The 18,095-nt window shown below is 42.0% G+C and overlaps 1 protein-coding gene and 1 long non-coding RNA gene across 4 annotated transcripts in view; one reads left to right on the top strand and one right to left on the bottom strand.

Annotated features, from left to right (window-relative positions):
- Nucleotides 1-12,488, top strand: part of LOC108232678 (rab GTPase-activating protein 1) — a 59,926-nt gene extending 47,438 nt beyond the window's left edge. For both annotated transcript variants that reach the window (XM_017410615.3, XM_017410616.3), the window contains 7 exons: nt 1,035-1,127; nt 1,692-1,802; nt 2,180-2,284; nt 3,630-3,713; nt 8,637-8,708; nt 10,463-10,663; nt 11,350-12,488. In XM_017410615.3, coding sequence (XP_017266104.1) covers nt 1,035-1,127; nt 1,692-1,802; nt 2,180-2,284; nt 3,630-3,713; nt 8,637-8,708; nt 10,463-10,663; nt 11,350-11,472 — 789 coding nt within the window. In that variant the 3' untranslated portion in view covers nt 11,473-12,488. The remainder of the gene's footprint in view (nt 1-1,034; nt 1,128-1,691; nt 1,803-2,179; nt 2,285-3,629; nt 3,714-8,636; nt 8,709-10,462; nt 10,664-11,349) is intronic.
- Nucleotides 9,603-17,643, bottom strand: LOC112450332. Of its 2 annotated transcripts, none has more exons than XR_003038903.2 (3): nt 16,027-17,064; nt 15,125-15,284; nt 9,603-10,778 (listed from the first exon to the last, which is right to left on the bottom strand). It is a non-coding gene; the product is annotated as an uncharacterized LOC112450332 (long non-coding RNA). The 2 variants fall into 2 exon arrangements; XR_005234018.1 differs by lacking the exon at nt 9,603-10,778 and adding an exon at nt 11,826-12,408 and having other exon boundaries at nt 16,027-17,643.
- Nucleotides 17,644-18,095: the final 452 nt, after the last annotated feature.

An 18,095-nucleotide genomic window follows, 5' to 3' on the forward strand; every position in this document is an offset into this window, starting at 1 on the left:
CACTGCTATAAACAAAAAATAAACATACTTTCGTTTCTATGTCACTGATGCGTCTCAAGGTGTAACTCCCCGACTCCTGTTAATTTTTCTCGCCACCCTTAGCTGAGAGCTGCTGCTTCCAGTCGGTGCTGAATATTCAGATGAGTTTTCAGGGATAATTTCAGTCATTTGTGTTGAGAAGATTTGTTGACAAACGCTCATCTATCATTTCAAGTGTTCATCCGCCTTCTCTTATTATTGTAACTCATGCACACAGGCAGGTTTATGAGGCTTTATTTCAAGATGTTGTGTCATTTATTAGTTTATTTATCAAGGGCAGTTTACATTAAGGAACATACCAGAGTTGGAGCCGAAAAGCTTTTTTTTTTTTTTTTTTCATCTGTTGTCCTTGGACAGGTGTTACAAGTCACCCTAAAAACAAAATAGAAATTTATTGCATCAAATCAAATACATAAAAGTATGTATACGTAAAAGACAACTCCCAGAAAATGACTTTACCACATATAATACTACAGTTACTTGTCAGAAAAGAGTCATTCAAAGAAGTACAAAGAATATTATTTGGTTCTTCCAAATTCCCATCCATCTTTTTCTGCTTATCCGGGGTCGGGTCGCAGGGGTAGCAGCCTAAGCAGGGAGACCCAGACTTCCCTCTCCCCGGCCACTTGGTCCAGCTCCTCCGGGGGAACCCCAAGGCGTTCCCAGGCCAGCTGAGAAACATAGTCCCTCCAGCGTGTCCTAAGTCTTCCTCAGGGCCTCCTGAGGAAGACCCGGAACACCTCACCAGGGAGGCGTATTCCCATTAGTTTAAACTTTTGCACCGGCACTGTAAATTAATTTTAAAAACCTCAACGAACTGTACGTTTATGTGAAGTTTCGAGCAGAACAACTATCGCTCCAGATGTTCTTATCTACATCAAAAAACTCACCTGTTATGGTTTCTCCAAGTGAGAACCAGTGAGCTGGTTGTGATATCTTTGTTGTTGTGCCACTTCCAAACATAAGCTTTTTTTTATATTCTCTTCATGTGAAAGATCAACCAGAAGAAGCTGAAGAAGTTTGAGAAGGAGTACCACACCATCCGGGAGCAGCAGGAGCAACAGGAAGCTCCCATTGAACGATATGAGGTACGCGCAGAACACACAGCATGCAACAACCTGAACAACTGAAGGCCCAGTGGTGAAATGTAGATATTTTCATTTTAACCTGTATCAAAGTATACAAACCGTTGTCTGCTGAATGAATAATCTTGGGATGTTTGATGTTTGGCTCATTTAGGACTTAACGTTTGCTCGTCACCTTATGTCATTTTGTAGAAAAGCTGTTGCTGTTAATGACGTACAGACAGGTTAGATCCTGTTAAACATTACAGGCTTCTCTTCCACTGCAGTTAATCTCTCACCTGATCACAGTAAACTTTAACAGTCCCAGTCTTGTATGTGTATTCTTACATCACTTTAGGAACCACAGAGCCAGAGAATAAAAGTTTACACATCCATTTTCAGCTCTGTATGATTAACTTGTTTCCCTGTTCTGCTGTCTCCTCACTTTCCTTCCTCTTTTTAAATTTTTTTTATGGCTCTTCACTTCTCGTTGTGTCTTCTGTTTCTTTGTCTTCTCTTTTTCCCGACGATTTTACGCCTTTCCTCTCCTCTCTCTGCCCCACTTTCTCTGTCACGTTCTCCGTCCAGCGCGAGAACCGTCGTCTGCAAGAGGCCAACATGCGCTTGGAGCAGGAGAACGACGACCTGGCACACGAGCTGGTTAGCAGCAAGATAGCCCTGCGCAAAGACCTGGACAACGTAAGCCAAGGAGAGAGCGTGCGTTTGCAGAACGTGGCTCTCTTTTGTTCGCGAAAACCTTTTTTTTTAGCTGAAGTAATTAATCTGTGTAAAGTATTTGGTGAACTTTGAGCCAGAAGTGCGTTAGAGTAACATAAACAGTTTGAACATCTGGTGTAAAACCAACACACAGGCGCAATTTATTTATTTATTTTGGACCTCAGAGTTCCTGTGTGTTTGGAGGAGACAGGCTGCAGATTGATTTGACCTACCTTGAAGAGAAACACAGTAGAGAGAAAAGTAGGACTAGTCTAACTTTCACCGACCTTCTCAGTATTTGGGTCTCATGTTGTGTGTGTGTGTGTGTGTGTGTGTGTGTGTGTGTGTGTGTTCGTCAGGCTGAGGAGAAGGCAGACGCCCTGAATAAAGAGCTGCTGCTGACTAAACAGAAACTGGTTGAGTCTGAAGATGAGAAGAGACGGCTGGAGGAAGAGTCTGCACAGGTTGGAGCAAAACTACAATCCTCATGTGTTTTTAGCCCGTTGGAGAAAACCTTTAAGCTTTAGGTTGATCTCTAAATACAGTCCTGTCCAAAAGTCTTAAACCATGTCTTCATTTCTTTATACTTTGCTTCCAAGGAGACAAATTTGTACTTTTTAACTGGCCTTGAGTTTTTCTTTGGACTTTGTTAAACCATTTAACGCTGATGGGGGGAATCTGTTGCAAAGTTGCAAAGAACCCATTTTAAATCAAATTTTTAGGCTCTTTACCAGCAGCCTGTGAGAAAGACACAGTTTGTGTTTGTTTCTTTAGATTAACGTCAACAAAATATCAGATAACAAAATTTAAGAGATGTAAAATAGTATTTTTGCAACAAAAAGATGCTTCTTAAAGCGCTAGTTAGCTGATTAAATGATCAGTTAGGGATGATTCATCTCTCAAGTCCTGCATCAGGTTTTGATTGATATTTTCCTTTTTTTAAAGACACTGTTCATCTTCTGCAGAGAACTTTTTAGCCCCGATGCATCTTTGTTTGTCTTTGTTCACTTTAGTCATTTCTTTAAAACCCACACGGTACAATATGCTGTCATGTTCAGGTACAAGGACTGGACAGAAAGGAGCCAAAGGTTTAAAACTTCAGACTAAGACCACTTTACAAAACTACAAGAACGCCCAGCTCCTCTGAAGTAAAATCTAAAATAATTTAGGGTTCTTTAAACTTCAGCACAATGCTGGACCTGTTTGTTCATCAAAACTTAAGAATTAAGCAGGTTGTGGGAAAAAATGGCTAATAATGCAACATAATTTCTCAGGTAAAGGGTTGAAAAAGAGACTTGAACCTCCTTATATGAGGGCAGGAAGTAGACTAATTGAAAATATAACTCATTATGTTATAATTATAATTAATAGATAATTCCAACACTCAAAGATGCATGAATCAGCTGAGCTCAGTCTGTGGTATTTAAGTCCCAATCTTCTACTTTATTGAATCCGTTTTCTAAGTTGTGTGTTTTGTCTTCAGTAGCACATCGTCTCAGTGTTTACTGTGTGTGTTTTCGGACCGAGTGAAGAACAGCTCTGAGTCAGCAACCTTCTGATCCGTCCGCGTGTTTAATGGTGTCCTCCAAACGTCTGGTGTCTCGCTGAGAGCGGAGGTGCGACGCTGAGTGATTTATGTGTTCCAGTCGAGGTTGTGTCGAGGGCAGGACGTTGCCACAACCCTTTTCTGTCTTTGTCCCATTTCATGGCACTCACATGTTCTCTCTGACCTCTGAATCTGCTCGTGTCATTTGTTTTCTTTTGTTTTTTTTGCCATCTAACAGCCAAACTCTATCTGTGTTCCTGCAGCTGAAGGAAATGTGCAGACGAGAACTCGATAAGTCTGAATCGGAGATAAAGAAGAACGGTTCCATTATTGGGGAATATAAACAGGTATGTAGGAAAGCCTGAGATACCCTGAAAGTTTTGTTGTGTGTAAAGTTAACTCAAGTGTTGATGTCTTTAAGAACATTTTTTTTCTGTTTGTTAATCGAGTGTTTTTGTAACGGGACTCTGAGTTAAAAGGGGAAGTGAAACTGGACTGTTTTCACCCCAGCTTTTTTGGGAAACACATTCTGAATACTTGGTATTTAAAATACTTTATATACAGCTTAGTTAGAACCGGTTAAACCTATTTACATAAACAGGGCTCTTCTAAAATGGTGACAAACTCAGAAATGAATGTTTCAAATCACAAACCAGAGAAATAAAATGGATTCTGAGGTTTCCCACAGGTGAGGGTTTCCTAAAAAAATAGATATTTGTTCAACAAAAGTCCTCAAATACAGCTGACCCAAATTATAAATAAGTACAGTTTTTTTTAGTTATTTACCAGAGTTTTAGAAGATGTGATACTCTTCCACGGCCTCAGATGGCGCTGTTGCTCCTGTTAGCAGAAATAAGTTCAGATTACTGCAGGTTCATCTTTAAAAAGCTTTGCAGAGAAGATTTATAATAGTTTTGTGTCTGCTGCTGCGTTCAAAAAACTTTTTATAACTTCTTAAATCTTACAGGTCCCTTTGATTTACACAACTAATTTTGCCATTTTGAGACCTTTTTTTTTGGTAGGTTTAGCGTAATTTTGACTTTAAATTCAAATTAAAAAGTTAATCCTGAGAAATTATCGACTTTTTATTGTGAACGAACAATAGAGTGAGAGTTAGCTGCAGAACCCTGGGATTAAAATCTTTAGGATTTCTGAGACTTTAATGTGTTTAATCTTAAAACAGAACCTTCTTTTCTTATAAGGGACTCTATTATTTCAAAAACTTCTGACTCTTAATCACCCATAGTGTTTTTTATTCCCTGTTAGCCTTTGAGTAGCTCTTTAAATCTCAGCGTGATGGCACCACACTCTTAATTAGCTGAAACAGCAGCACGTCCGAGACGACAATTTAATTCCCAAATAAGACTCCCAATTATTGCAGCAAATGTAGAACCCCATCATATAAATGTAAGGATTCAAAGCTGTATTAAATATTAGGGGTGCAGTTATGAGATTACTTACCTTTTCAAACTGTTCTGTGCAAATTGCGTTTAGTTTTTTTTGTTGTTGTTTTTAGAGAGTAAACACAGAACAGCAGAGGGCTGGAAACCTGCAGCCAATGTGACTTTAATATGTGGTGTCATCTTGTCAAAGTGCCCAGCAGTGGAACGGTGTCAGAAAAACACAATACCAGCACTTAAATTTGAAATGGCTGCAGGCCGAAGGCGACTGAAGACTGACAGAGATCCAGAAGGAATATCTCCTAATGTTTAGCAGCGCGGGAGACAAATGTCTGCAGCCGAAGCAGCCGAAGCTGCCAGCAGCTGGCAGCAAGTCACCGCTCCAGCGTTTGGCACCTTTTCCTTTCACTTAAATCTCAAAAGCACAACATTAATGGGAAAAATATTTTCCGCACAAAGCTCCTCTGTTGTCCTGCTGCCGTGGTTTTGTTTTAACTCGGCCAAGGAGTCGTAATCGTTAAGATTCCTCCTCATCCTCGGCTCGAGTGGCACCCTCAGCCCCACAGAGGCGACGTTTAGCTCGTTTGTGTTGCTTTGGATTGTCGTTTTATTAGTTGTAAGGCTCTCTTAAGTTTCGAGGCACGCTTCCTCTCCCTTTTTGTGGGGCTGAATATTTTAGGAGTTCTGCCTTCGAAAAACATCTTCATTAATTCTGTTTCTTATCTGCTTTCTGAGTTAAGTTGTCATTCATATCCCAACCCTGGCGAAACCAGCTGCAAATATGTGAAAATTAGATACATCTTAAAGGAAATCTGTTTTTTCCACCCATTTATCTCGTTTGAGAAGTAGAAATATCCACAATTCTGCATAAAAACTGTTTTCAAGTTGAACCAGAAGCTTGATGACTGAACCTGAGCGTGCATTTTCACTTCCATCTGCCTGAATTCCTCCTCAGATCTGTCGCTTAACGTTTAAATATAAACTTCCCCAGATCAAATACTCTTCCCATCATCACAGGGATCTTATGCAACCATCCGCCTCCCGTCCCTCCCTGTGAAGGCAGACGGAAATAGCAGGAGGACTAATTCAGAGGCAGACCTCAGGTTCACCTGAGTCTAAAAATAAAGCCGGCGGTGGAGGATTGACAACAGAAGGCCGTCGCAGAGGAGACGGCGTGAGGGAAGGCAGCCTCAGATAGCGAGCGCGCAGCTGAGAGCGAACTCTGAAAATGGGGCCTTGTCAAAAATAGTCCCTTTTATGACAGGAGAGGAGGAATTGAGAGATGGAGGGAGACGGAAAACGAGGAGAAAGACAACGGCGTTCAGTCTGCAGGGATTGACAAGTTGAGGAATGCCCCAAAAATAGCTTGCATTGTTTTCCAACCCAGATAACTCAAGTTATTCTTCAAAAAGTATGTTCCTTTTTCAGTGCCTCTGAATGCCAAGTGTTGTGGAATTGGAGCCAGGAAAAAAAAAAAAAGAGCTTTGTGTGCTAATTGGATCTCCGGCACAAGAGGACAGAGAAATGTCTGTTATCGGAGAAGCTAAAAACAGTCAAGTGGTGCATCGAGTTTCTGTTTGTGAGGAGAGACTTGGGCGAAGCAGGTGCCCGCGACAGAGCTGGCGTCTCCGAGGTTTACATATTTTACCTCGAGACACAGCCGAGTGTGAGGGGCGATTCATCTTGGTGTCAGCTTTTAGCTTCAGGCGTCAAGTTTGTGAAGTCAAAAACACAGCGAAGGAATAAAAGCCGGGTTTTGAACACGAAGCAAAATCTACATGATTTATTGCTCAAATCCCTGGTTAATGTGTCCTGAAACAAACGTGGCAGCCAATTAAATTTACCTCTGGAAACAGTCGAAGTGACTGACAATAGGTCAACAATGGAGAGCCGTTTGGGATGTTTATGCTCAGATTTGTTGTTTTAAATCGGGATGATTTCTCTAATCTTTCACATTTAGCATTAGATTCACTCTATTTACCATATTTACCTACAGACTACAGACAGCCTAATGTGGGTCAGTTAAATTTCCACGTGGTTTTCAGAGGATTCAGCTGAGGGCTCTGTTTACATTGAGGGCGTACCCGCATTTCAGACCTTCATATCATTATATCTGAAAAACTACTGGAGTAAACTCTTTCAAACTGCACCGGTTGTTATAGTTCAGGATAACCTTTTTTTTTATCGCTTTTACTTTATAGTTGTCAGCGAGTCGCCTTTAAAATGACGTGTCCTCACAAACAGAAAGAGAAACTGCGGATGTTACGTTGAACAAAATGAAAACCAGAAGTTTACTGCTGGACTGTTTAAACGATTCAACAAAAATATTAAAAAGTTCAAAGTATGGCTTCATGGTATTAGGAAAAAAAACATGATTATGACGTTGTTGTATATTAGGATGACATCAAACGCAGTAAAGCGGAATCTTACTTCAAGTTTCGTCATCATCTTGGCTACTATCCTGAAAACCAATAAGGTTAATAGATCAATACATCAACAACATGCATAGGATGAATTCATGATTTTAATAGCTTCTGACTGTTTATAATCTAACTCAATATGTTGTTCAGCCCTAATTAAAAAGACTTGGATTGTTCTGGAAAGAGTTTAAAACATAAAAATGGAAACCGAGGTCTGGGGCTTTAACTGTAAGACCAACACCAAATCTATTAGTGTGGCAAAGCTGTGTGAAACGGGCCCAACATTAAAAGTAAAGAAAGCAACTATCCTGTTCATCCAGAATTTTAATGAGGGAAATAATCCTTGACAGCTTGCCTGCAGATGGTGCAGCCATAACAATTTCTGCCTTTAGACTGACAAGTACCCCATCATGCACCGGGCTTGAAATCCCATCAGAACACATTGTCCTCCTCATCGTGTCGCTCTCAGCCCGTCCACTAATTATAGGGGAGAAAAAAAATAAATAAAAAAATAATCTGAAGGAGAGAAAAGCCTGATTCTGCACTGATTGAGGACAGAATGGGCCCCGTGAAAGCAGGAGATCCTTGCTTTAAAGAGAAAAGGCATTAGGTCGGAGAGTCGAGATTAGCGGTCTGTAACGGTGAGAAAAAGCTGAATGAATGAGCACTTTATGGAGGTAAAAAAATATATATATAATTGAGGGTATCAGCTTGGATTCAAAGATTCTCCAGACTTTTCTGTAAAGGCTGAGGATGAATGAGGAGCTGACGCTGCTGCACACCCACGCATGGACGCCCTGTGAGACTAAAACCAGACCTTTGACTCCGCTAATGGACTTAAAGTTAAGAGGATGAACTCCAACCGACTGAATTATCTGGCAGAGGTGATGAAAAAGAATCACCAGGTTGTTTTCCTACATTGGCTTCACTTTTCAGGTCATGATGAAGGAAAGTCTCTGTGTAAATTAATAATAGTAATAATAGGGGTTTAGTATTAACGGATGCTTTTACTACAAATTCTTCACCTTGGGTTCAAACTGATATGATTTTAAGATGATGTCTGAACTTTTGGATGATGTTTTTGTGACATTTCTGCTGTTCTCCGTGTTGTGTTTGGGTTTAACACTTCATTACTTCTCAGCGAAGTGATACAGAGTCATCTGTCTCTCTTCGTTAGCCGTTTAATTAGATTTCTCGTTCCCATTGTGCATCGCCCTTCCATCGTGGAGGAACAGAAATGTTTACACAGCGTGCTCATTTCTTAATTTTAAAGTTTTCAGTTTCTATCTGGAGTTTTAGGCTGAAGAAAGTGTTCGAGGTGGTTTATGATCTGGAACGAACGGGCGAACGAGCCGAACAGTTTAACCCCGATGTGAAGCCTCCTCGTTGGTTTCCGTCGGTGTCGCAGATCGGACTGATCAGACGTCGGCTCTCTTTCTGTTTCCTGTAGATTTGCTCCCAGCTGAGCGAACGGCTGGAGAAACAACAAACGGCCAACCGAGGAGAGCTGGAGAAAATCAGAGTAAGTTCCACACCGATACTTTACAAAGGATTTAAACTTCTCTTTTTGTTTTTCTCTGTCTTTCTTGTAATCTTCTAAAAGTTGTCTTGGACATTTTATTTTAAGGTTTTTCTTGGACATATTGGGGATATTTTTTTATTACATCTGATTATTTTCAAAGGAATGTTTTTGTTTGTTCAGCTACAGCAACTAATGAATCATTGGAGCATAAAAAAAGGTTCCTAAATAACCAATGCTGTCACCACGTAAACAACTTAGAGAACTGACTTCAGATTACACCGTCAGACATCAGATCCATGTGTAAAAATGATAAACAGAAACATAAAGGTGATTCCCAAAGAGCTGCTGGCTGAAAACTTGATGGTCATAAATGATGCATTTCTTAGGTTTATTGTTTCTTCACAGCACGACTTCTAAATACTTTTAATTTAATTTGTTCTTTTGTCAAAGTCAGTTCATCCAGTTTCTGCTTGGTTTTAAAAAGGACACCAAACATCATGCAGACAGATGACAAGCTTTTGGCCAGCAGCGCTGTGGGAATCCCATCGTTGGTGGAAAAAATAATATTTAAAGTCTGTCATTTGAAACAAGTACCTAAAGATACATGTTGGTTCACCTCTTGAATTTAGGCACCTTTTATAACTTATAAAATTCTATATTTTAGGGCAGGGATCTCCAATCCTAGTCCTCGAGGGCCACCATCCTGCATGTGTTACCTGTTTCCCTGCTCCAACACACCTGATTCAGTGGTTAAATCACCTCTTCATGTTCTGCAGAAGCCTGGTAATCACCCATTGATTCAAACCAGGTGTGTTGGAGCAGAGAAGCAGGTAAAACATGCAGGATGGTGGCCCTCCAGGACCAGGATTAGAGGCCACTTTTTTAGGGGAACAGAAGTTCAGACTTATGGATCTGATGCCTCCAACTCTCCCAAGTGTTGAAAAATCTCTTCCTCGTTTCCGATGATCACATCCAGTTTCAGAAATGATTCCTCTCATTGGCAGAGTTTAAGTTATTTGACATGTTTGCCCCCCCTCTCGCTCCCGTTGAAAGTATCAGAGCTGATACCCACCCACATCCTCTGGTGATCCACTCCTGACTGGACGGCTTTCTGGAGAGGCGTGCTGCTATCTCTTTGTCTTCCCTGGCAGCGAAATCAAAGCTTTTTTGGGGGGGGAAGAATGTGGAGCGGCAGCCAGACACCTGACTCGCTGCTGGGAGGACGGCCATTTTGGCAGGAAACTCTGTCGGGGCTGCCCAAAAAACTCCCAAAAGGTTGATTACACCAAGTTAAATTTGTTCTTATTAAGCTGTTCTCTTATTTACTAATATTAGTGCAACAACTTAATAAAGTCTCAGCTGCAGCTATGAAAGGATAAAGGGCAGTAAACAGAAAATAATTTAAAAAGTTTTTAATAAGAAACTGAGATGAAGTGCTACTTAAAGCTGAATTTACTGTGACAAGAGAATCAGCTCCAGGAGCGTTTTCTATAATTACTCATCAATAATAAACTCACTCAAGAGTTTGATGTAAATAAAATGTAATGCTGTAATGAACTATTTGTTTCTGAGGGAATATGATGTTCAAATTAAAGGTCGTGGAGGTGCATCCTTTGATTACTTTGAGTTTTATTAAAATGACTCCACTGATGGATATTTTGCCAACTCCACAGACAGACACGGGGTAAAAACACGATCGCCCCTCGCCTTGACTGGTTGTCTTCTAACTGGTTGTTTTTTTTCCTCCCCTTCAGTCCAAAGTGGAAAGCTGCGAGAAGTGCAGCAGTCTGTTCAACAAAGAGGGTCGAGTCCGGGCGGCGGGGTCGGCGGCGCCCGCCGGGGGGCCGGAGGAGACCGACGAGGAGAAGGAGGCCTTGAAGAACCAGCTGAGGGAGATGGAGCTGGAGCTGGCTCAGACCAAACTGCAGCTGGTGGAGGCCGAGTGTAAAATCCAGGTACGGCCGCAGATCGACTCCTCAGACGGGTCGTGTTGTTTTTTATACGCCTCCTCCTCCGTCAGCCAGACTGAGTCCCAGTTCGCTGTAGCATCCAACACTTGAGTCAGCCATTCTAAAGACAACAAATGAAGCCATTAGGAGGACACTGCTGGGTTCAATTTCTGCCCACTTCAGTCGTTACGACTCAGGATGTTTCTTTACATCCACGCTGCCCGCATTCATGGGTCACAGAAAATCAATTGAGGGGCCGTCGTTTTGTTTTTATAACCCATCAGAGTTTCCTTTAAACTAAATACGATTAAAGGAAGCTTAATGTGATCAGCACTGTCAGGAGGAGCATAAAGGTGTGAAATACGGCTTGAAGGCTTTATAAACACTGTGGACTGAAATTAAAATATTTCAGATTAGAACGGTGTTTTTAATAGTGTGGAAGCTGAATCAGCCTTCACGCTGGCATCTTGTTTGGTGTAGTTTAACTACTCTGCATCCTTTATTTTAGCCATTCATGTATCGAAACCTTCAGCTCATTCAGGACGTGTCACTTTTAACAGATGTATAGAAATACACAGAGATCTCTGTAATTCCCTTAAACATTCTGTTTTTGTCTTCTTGCACTACTTCAGCTTTCAGCTAACCTTTTGTTACTTTAGCTTTATCCACTCAGTTGTTTTCTTCCCCAACAGGACCTGGAGCACCATTTGGGTCTGGCTCTCAACGAGGTTCAGGCGGCCAAGAAAACGTGGTTCAACCGAACGCTCAGCTCCATCAAAACCGTCACGGGGACCCAGGGGAAGGAGACCACCTAACCCTCACTGAGACCTCCGAACCTTGAACAGACTGGACCAGAACTTTACCCGTTAAATCCGAGGAGCTTCGCCGTCTTGTTTTCCTTCTCCATTCATTCCAAACAACAACAGTGAAGCTGTTTCGATGACGAGTCGTCGTCGAGTTAAACCACTCGCCCCCCCCCGATAGAAACTGTGTTCTTAAAAAGCCTCAGATCTAAAGGAAGGACATCACCTCTAAACTACTGGCACAAAACAAGAAGTTCCTGTAAATTTGTTTGTTGTTTTAGGTACGAGAGCTAATAGACGCCTTTTCAGAACAGAGCTTTTTCTAGTTTTTGTTCAACAGGACCTTTTTTTTTTTTCCCGGTTTGTTTGCTTCACGTCTGTTCAAACGAAGCAAAGAGGATGTGTGTGTGCATCTTTCTGCGTGTTGGGGGGGAAGAGGAACGTGTAAAGCGCTGGAATGTGAGTGTGTGCATGCATGTCGGTCCGTCTCGTGTCCTTTAATGTTCAAACGTGTCGAAGAGAAGTTTCCTGACAAGGCCTTGGCTCGAAGGTGGATATAAATACGTAATTTATGGAAGCGTGAATTTCCTCACATGAAAACACACCTGAGGTTGGTTTGGTTTAGATCTGTGAGCACAAAAAAAAACACTTAAAGAGCTTTAAATCACACAAACCTCAGCGTGTTTTACTTTATTTAGATGAGAGATGTGATGTTTAAAAACTATACTTTTTTTTTTTGGGAGAACTGCTCAACCAAAATGGATAATTCCCACGGCACTTAAACACACCTTGTTCTCTGTCCCCGGCTAGGCAGAAGGTTCTTAACGCACTGATGACTGGATCATCTTTCAGCGGAGAAATCCGTTTTATTTTTTTTAAGTCGGACGTCACGGTGAACGACAACAATCTGAAGGAATCGATTCACGCAGGACTGAAAAGATGGAAAAGCTGAAAAATAAAAAAAAAACAACCTGTCAGTAACCAGAGCTGTAACTACAGAACGACAGGTCAGAGCCGTGTCACGAGGGGTCAAAGTTCAGTTCAGACGTTTAAAAAGAAGTTCTAAATTTGTCTGCAGGACGTTTGGGAGCTCACATCTGTGACTTCGTACTTAGCTGACTGAGAAAGGAGTTTCCTCTCATGCTTTACTGTGTAAGACTGAAAAAAAATATGAAAAAAAAAAGCACCTTTACTTTTTCCTAAAATTAACCGTTTCTGTATCTTTAACTCGAGGTGACTTCTGATTGGCTGGAAAAGTCAAACGTTTGTCTGAAGGCACTGGAGCTGTAAATAACAAAAAGAGAAATCATCAATATTGAATATTTGTTTATGGTTTTCTACTCAAACTAATGTTGCCTACCTGCTGTGCTACAGTTTAACCCACGAAGATGGTTTTATTGTTGTTTTTGTTTTGCTCCAGGCTTCTCAGTCACACTGCTGTTTGGTTTACTAAAAACGCCAAAACGTAGCTTCATCATCATCGTCATCATCATCCAGCAACAAAAACATTAACGTGTGGAACTTGTTCTAGAGTAGACTGCATTGTGTATACCTTCATGGATTTAAATATAAAGATATCGACACAAGAAAACCTGTCTCACTCCTCCTTATTGATCCTCGCTCACATTATTTTATAAAACTGAGCACAGAGTTGATGTTTTTGAAGCTTCAGATTCAGTGGATTTATAATTTAAACTTGACTGAGCTAACGATTGTATCTTTAGGAAACGACAAACAGTATTTCACATTAAATGTGAGTCTGAGCGTTTCCCTCGTGAAATAAAGCGTCCTGTTGGAGGGATTGTTTTTCAGTCTGTATTAGGCGTGTACAGTTCATGCATCACCGTGTTTCTAACGACTTCAACACCAACTTTACTGAATTATGACGACGGGTTTTTTAGAAGCGTAGAACAGTGGTCTCTAATCCTGGTCCTCGAGGGCCACCATCCTGCATGTTTTACTTGTTCCTCTGCTCCAACATGCCTGATTTGAATCAATGGGTGATTACCAGGCTTCTGCAGAACATGAAGAGGTGATTTAACCACTGAATCAGGTGTGTTGGAGCAGAGAAACAAGGAAAACATGCAGGATAGTGGCTCTCCAGGACCAGGATTGGAGACCCCCGATGTAGAACCTCACTGGGCTGAGCTGGAGAACAACTGCAGAGCCGTCCCCCAGAACGTCTCGCAGTGGTTCTCAGTTTCCTCGCTTCAGCCTCAGCGGCTCGTCTGGTGGCTTGGATCTCAAACATGTTCAAAAGATTTGTGCAGCGAATTAGTTTTTTTCCAAAAACGTCACAGGCGTTGAACTTGTCAAGAAAACACATCGAGGCCTAAAAACCACACCGGTGATCAATAATTGTTCTGGTCCAAATCTGCCTCTAATTTCAAAAATATACAGCTGAGGTAGGCCATGAGATGATGTGCACAGACATAGCGCTCAGCTCGCTGGTCACACTCAATTCAGTGAGACTGGAACAGAAAATCTGTCCTCTTGTTTCTTTTATTGAGTCAAGTTTGAGCTGCAGCTCAGTGAGATTCCACTTTTAGAACATCAACTGTTCCGAGTTGTGATAACCTTCTAGTCCGCACCTAAAAAGCACCTTTTTACCCCCCACTCAGGTTCTGATTCACTCATTCACAAGGACAGCTGGGCGCGCTGCAGGGACTCTCAGACCGCAGGACCTCGAAAACCTCAGGAAACATTTGTCTGAAACTGAAGCCGCAGCATCAAAGCCTGTATTTCACTGGGATGCGACGGGTCGGGCGCAGCGAGTTGGTACTTGTGACACGTTTGTGTACATGAGTAACTCAGTAAACTTTCCTGCAAATGACTCACAAAAACAGAACGGTTCGAGACGAGTCCCAGGTGACGGAGACGAATCCTTTAGGAGGGAATCTGTTTGGAAAAGTTCCAGCAACTTGAGGAAACTGAGAACCTTTGAGGGAGTTAAACTAAATTATTTGAAAAAAGTTTTCTGAGTTACAAATGAAGAGCAGAACCTATGCCTCCGTGTTTAAGCTACTCCTGACTGGAGTTCTGCAGGACTGAAAACCTTCCTGTCAGGTTGACTTCAGCTCAGCTCAGAAATAAACAACATTAAAAAGATTCGAGCAACTATCGCCATCAAAACTAGATTGAGTCTATCAAACTGCAGAAACAGACGCTTTGTGTTTTTTACTTTCACTGAACATTTAGACTCAAATGTTGCATTTTTGACTTCTGATTTTGTCTCCGCTCTGCAGCACGTCTGATGAAGTCGAGCTGTCAGGAAATGACACTTCTTCAGATCAGAAACGCAGCGCGAGAGCTTCAGGATGTTTCATCTTTAATCTGACTCCAGTTTAAAAGTAGCTTCTATTAAAAACTCCTCAGTTCCTTTTGCTGAAGCTGAGGAGGAGCCGATGCCGTTAGGACTTTTCTAGGACTCTAAACTGTGAAGATCTCTATTGTGAAAACAGCCCGCGTCTGTCAGCTTTAATTCATCTCCAGTGTTATTCCTCACCTTAGGCCTCGGAGAACAACATATGGCTGCATTGTTCTGTGTGTCAGGGCTGAGTTATCTGCTGCCTCGTCCTCGGTGAGTAAGAACCTGCAGTCGCTCTAACATTATATATTACAGTGTGTTTGAAGCTTGGTGCATGCAGGCCTGTAAAGTTATCACCTCCTGTGTTGACGGGCGGGCGGTGGGGATCGTTGCTGCTGCAGACGTGAAGCGAGCGCCGGCCGGCAGCAGCTGAAGGTAACGAGTGTCGGCATTATGCAATCACCTCCTCCTCCTTTTCCTCCTCCTCTTCGCTCCTCCACCCGGCTATAAATACAACCTGCAGGCAGCAACAACATCAAATATAAAAAGGTAGAATGCTGCAGAATGAGGATCTCTTTGGCTGGTGTGTAGTTTTTATTTTAAAATACACATTTAATTACAAAAAAATCCTAATTTCTTCCTAGATTGGATTCAAGTTGACCACAATTGGCTTGGTCTAAAAGCCTTAATCCATCAAAAATAAACTTTTTATTTCTTTCAAATTATAGTAATAGAGCCATCTACAACAGGTAAGATATTAGTTGCTTATAACCTCACAGAACCCCACTTTAAAAGAGCTGAACTATCGCTTTAAGTAGCAGTTTAGTAATAATTCTAATAGCTGGAGATTAACATCAACTGTTTTAGATCTAGCTGATGGATTTTTCCCTCCCACTCTGTCCTCTAATGTTGAAATGTTGGATGTTCACATTCAATTTGTTCAAGTTTTTTAAAAGTTTGTGGAAACATTAAGTTCATATTAGGCTCAAACTCCTGACTGCTCCCATTATTTGGTTTCTCAACTTTCTCCTTCCTGTTTTCATCTCTGTGAATTCTCTTGATCACCTGTGTCAGCCTGCAAGAGACACCTTTTTCCTTTTTTAAATTTAAATAAAAACTTGTCTTTTTGATCAGTGCTCTAAGAGTTTGTCACACAAACGTCTGATGGCACATTTCCCTCACACATACTCTGAACTGAGAACAGCTGAAATGAGTGATTTAGCTACAGAAACAGCAGGTACAAGGAGGGCCGCATTTACCTGAACGGGGGGACGCCGTGTCCACGTGGGGGAAACGAATCAGGGGCCTGAAACCACGTCACTTATTAGATTCACTGTTTGCTTCAGAGACCGGCACAAGACGAGGCAGTACTCAGGACTAATTGGGTGCAGCTGCTGAGTTTCATGAAGTCATCCAATCAGGCAGAAAACTGGGTTGTGGTGGAGCTGCAAAGAGTCTGTGTGTCCAACGGAGACAGAGTCCTAAAGAGAAGTTTCTTCTTCGTCCACAAATACAACTACAGCTTTCATTTAAAGCAGTGCTGTCTGATCCTGGTCCTGGACTATCCTGCAGGTTTTAGATGTTGTTCTGCAAAAGCCCGGTAATCAGTCAGTCATTTAAAATGAGGTGTGCCAAAGCAGAGAGACTCCTAAAACCTGCAGGACAGTGGTCCTCCAGGACCAGGACCGGACACCACTGATTTCTAACAAAACAGATTCATGCAGCACCTGTCTCTCCTTACAAATCTGTGAATCTTCAAACATAAATTACATTTTATAATCACCACCTGACGGAGGAGACAAAAGGGCGATCATGCTTTTTTTTGCCCATGTCTGTGTATTCTTGTTTGATGTTGTTTCAGTCAGACATCTAAAGAACCGCAGGACAGATTATAAAGAAAGTCATCACTAGATATACATTCAAGATGGCCGCCACAGCAAACACAAAAATACCCACAGCTTAGTCAGATTTACCAACACTGAGCTAAAGTTTGATGCAGTGGTAGCTGCTGACAGATCTTAAATTATCACATAAAAAATGACAAGTTTTGACCAAAACTTCTCATCATGAGATGATCTTAGTTTAGAACTGTGGCGTAAAATGTGCATTCCTTCAAGGCACGAGAGGCATTTCATTTTTATTCTCTCACAGCTATAATTGGCCTTAGCTTGATGGCCTTGTTATAAGTCCCAAACAGACACTGATGTCAGTGTCAAAGTGGCGAGGGGGAGGGGAGCTGCGTCGAATTAATCTGATTTGTGAGCGGACCAAGAGTTTCCTGTTTCTATCTGAAACACAAGACCGGTCAGCTTAAAAAAAAAAAAAAAAAAAAGCTGTCAGCGGTCCACAGTCATTTATAGCTCTGCAGGGTGCAGCGGCAAACTGAGCGCAGATGCCTCCGGTGTACGGTGTCTGATTGGGTTCCCAGATTAGTGAACGAAACTCTGCGATCGGCCGAACGGAAGGAGACGCCTCCTATCAGGAAAAGGTGTTTCTGAGGATGCAAATGTTCCTCAACTTCTCGTTCCTTTTCCGCGCCTCGGCCGGATGATTGGCAGCTGTGGCTGTGTGCTGATGGAGCCGAATGCTGGAGGTGTCACCGGATCCTCGGCCATCTAAAGATGACTGACGGCTCCGATGGCTCAACCTCCGCCTGCTGAAACTCTTTACACAAACGTGCCAATTACTGGCCATCACCTTAACTCATAATGACACAATTATTATCACTTTCCAGTGTCAGAATGCAGCAGGTGTGGGCCACTCCCGATGAGCCTGTAGTAAAACCAAACAAAGCAGCGGTCTGAATGAATCGGCTCATTCATGAAGGCCGGCTGGAGTTCTCCAGACTGGGCCGCGGTGCGTTCGAAGAGCGTGGGAAAAATTCATGCCAGCGTTTTAGATGAAGATCATCTTGTGATGAGAAATGACGCTGGAGCTGTTTTATTAAATGATGTCATGAGATACTGAGAGATGCGCTGAGGATGACTCTCACACCCAAATTAACTCGGTGTTGTAGTCATTTCTTTTCCTGGCTAACGCCGATTAGCTGTGGCGGCCATCTTGACTTGGAGCAACTCCAACAGGGTAATCAGCTGTAAATGCACATCTGTAAAATCTGTTCCGCCTGTCAGGCAGGCGGGGATGGCGCCAAAGTTTCAGGCAAAAATACTGTGCAAAGCGCAGCACTCCGAGTATGTGTTTTAGATCATGATCGGCTACTACCACCCCACATTTTAGCTTATTGACCTCAGCAAAAAAAAAAACAGAAATGACTAAACTCTGTCAGTTTTACAGATGCTGAGCTAAAACTTCGCCTTGTAATAGCTTA

Source organism: Kryptolebias marmoratus, linkage group LG14, assembly GCF_001649575.2.
Source record: "Kryptolebias marmoratus isolate JLee-2015 linkage group LG14, ASM164957v2, whole genome shotgun sequence".
Taxonomy (NCBI): Eukaryota; Metazoa; Chordata; class Actinopteri; order Cyprinodontiformes; family Rivulidae; genus Kryptolebias; species Kryptolebias marmoratus.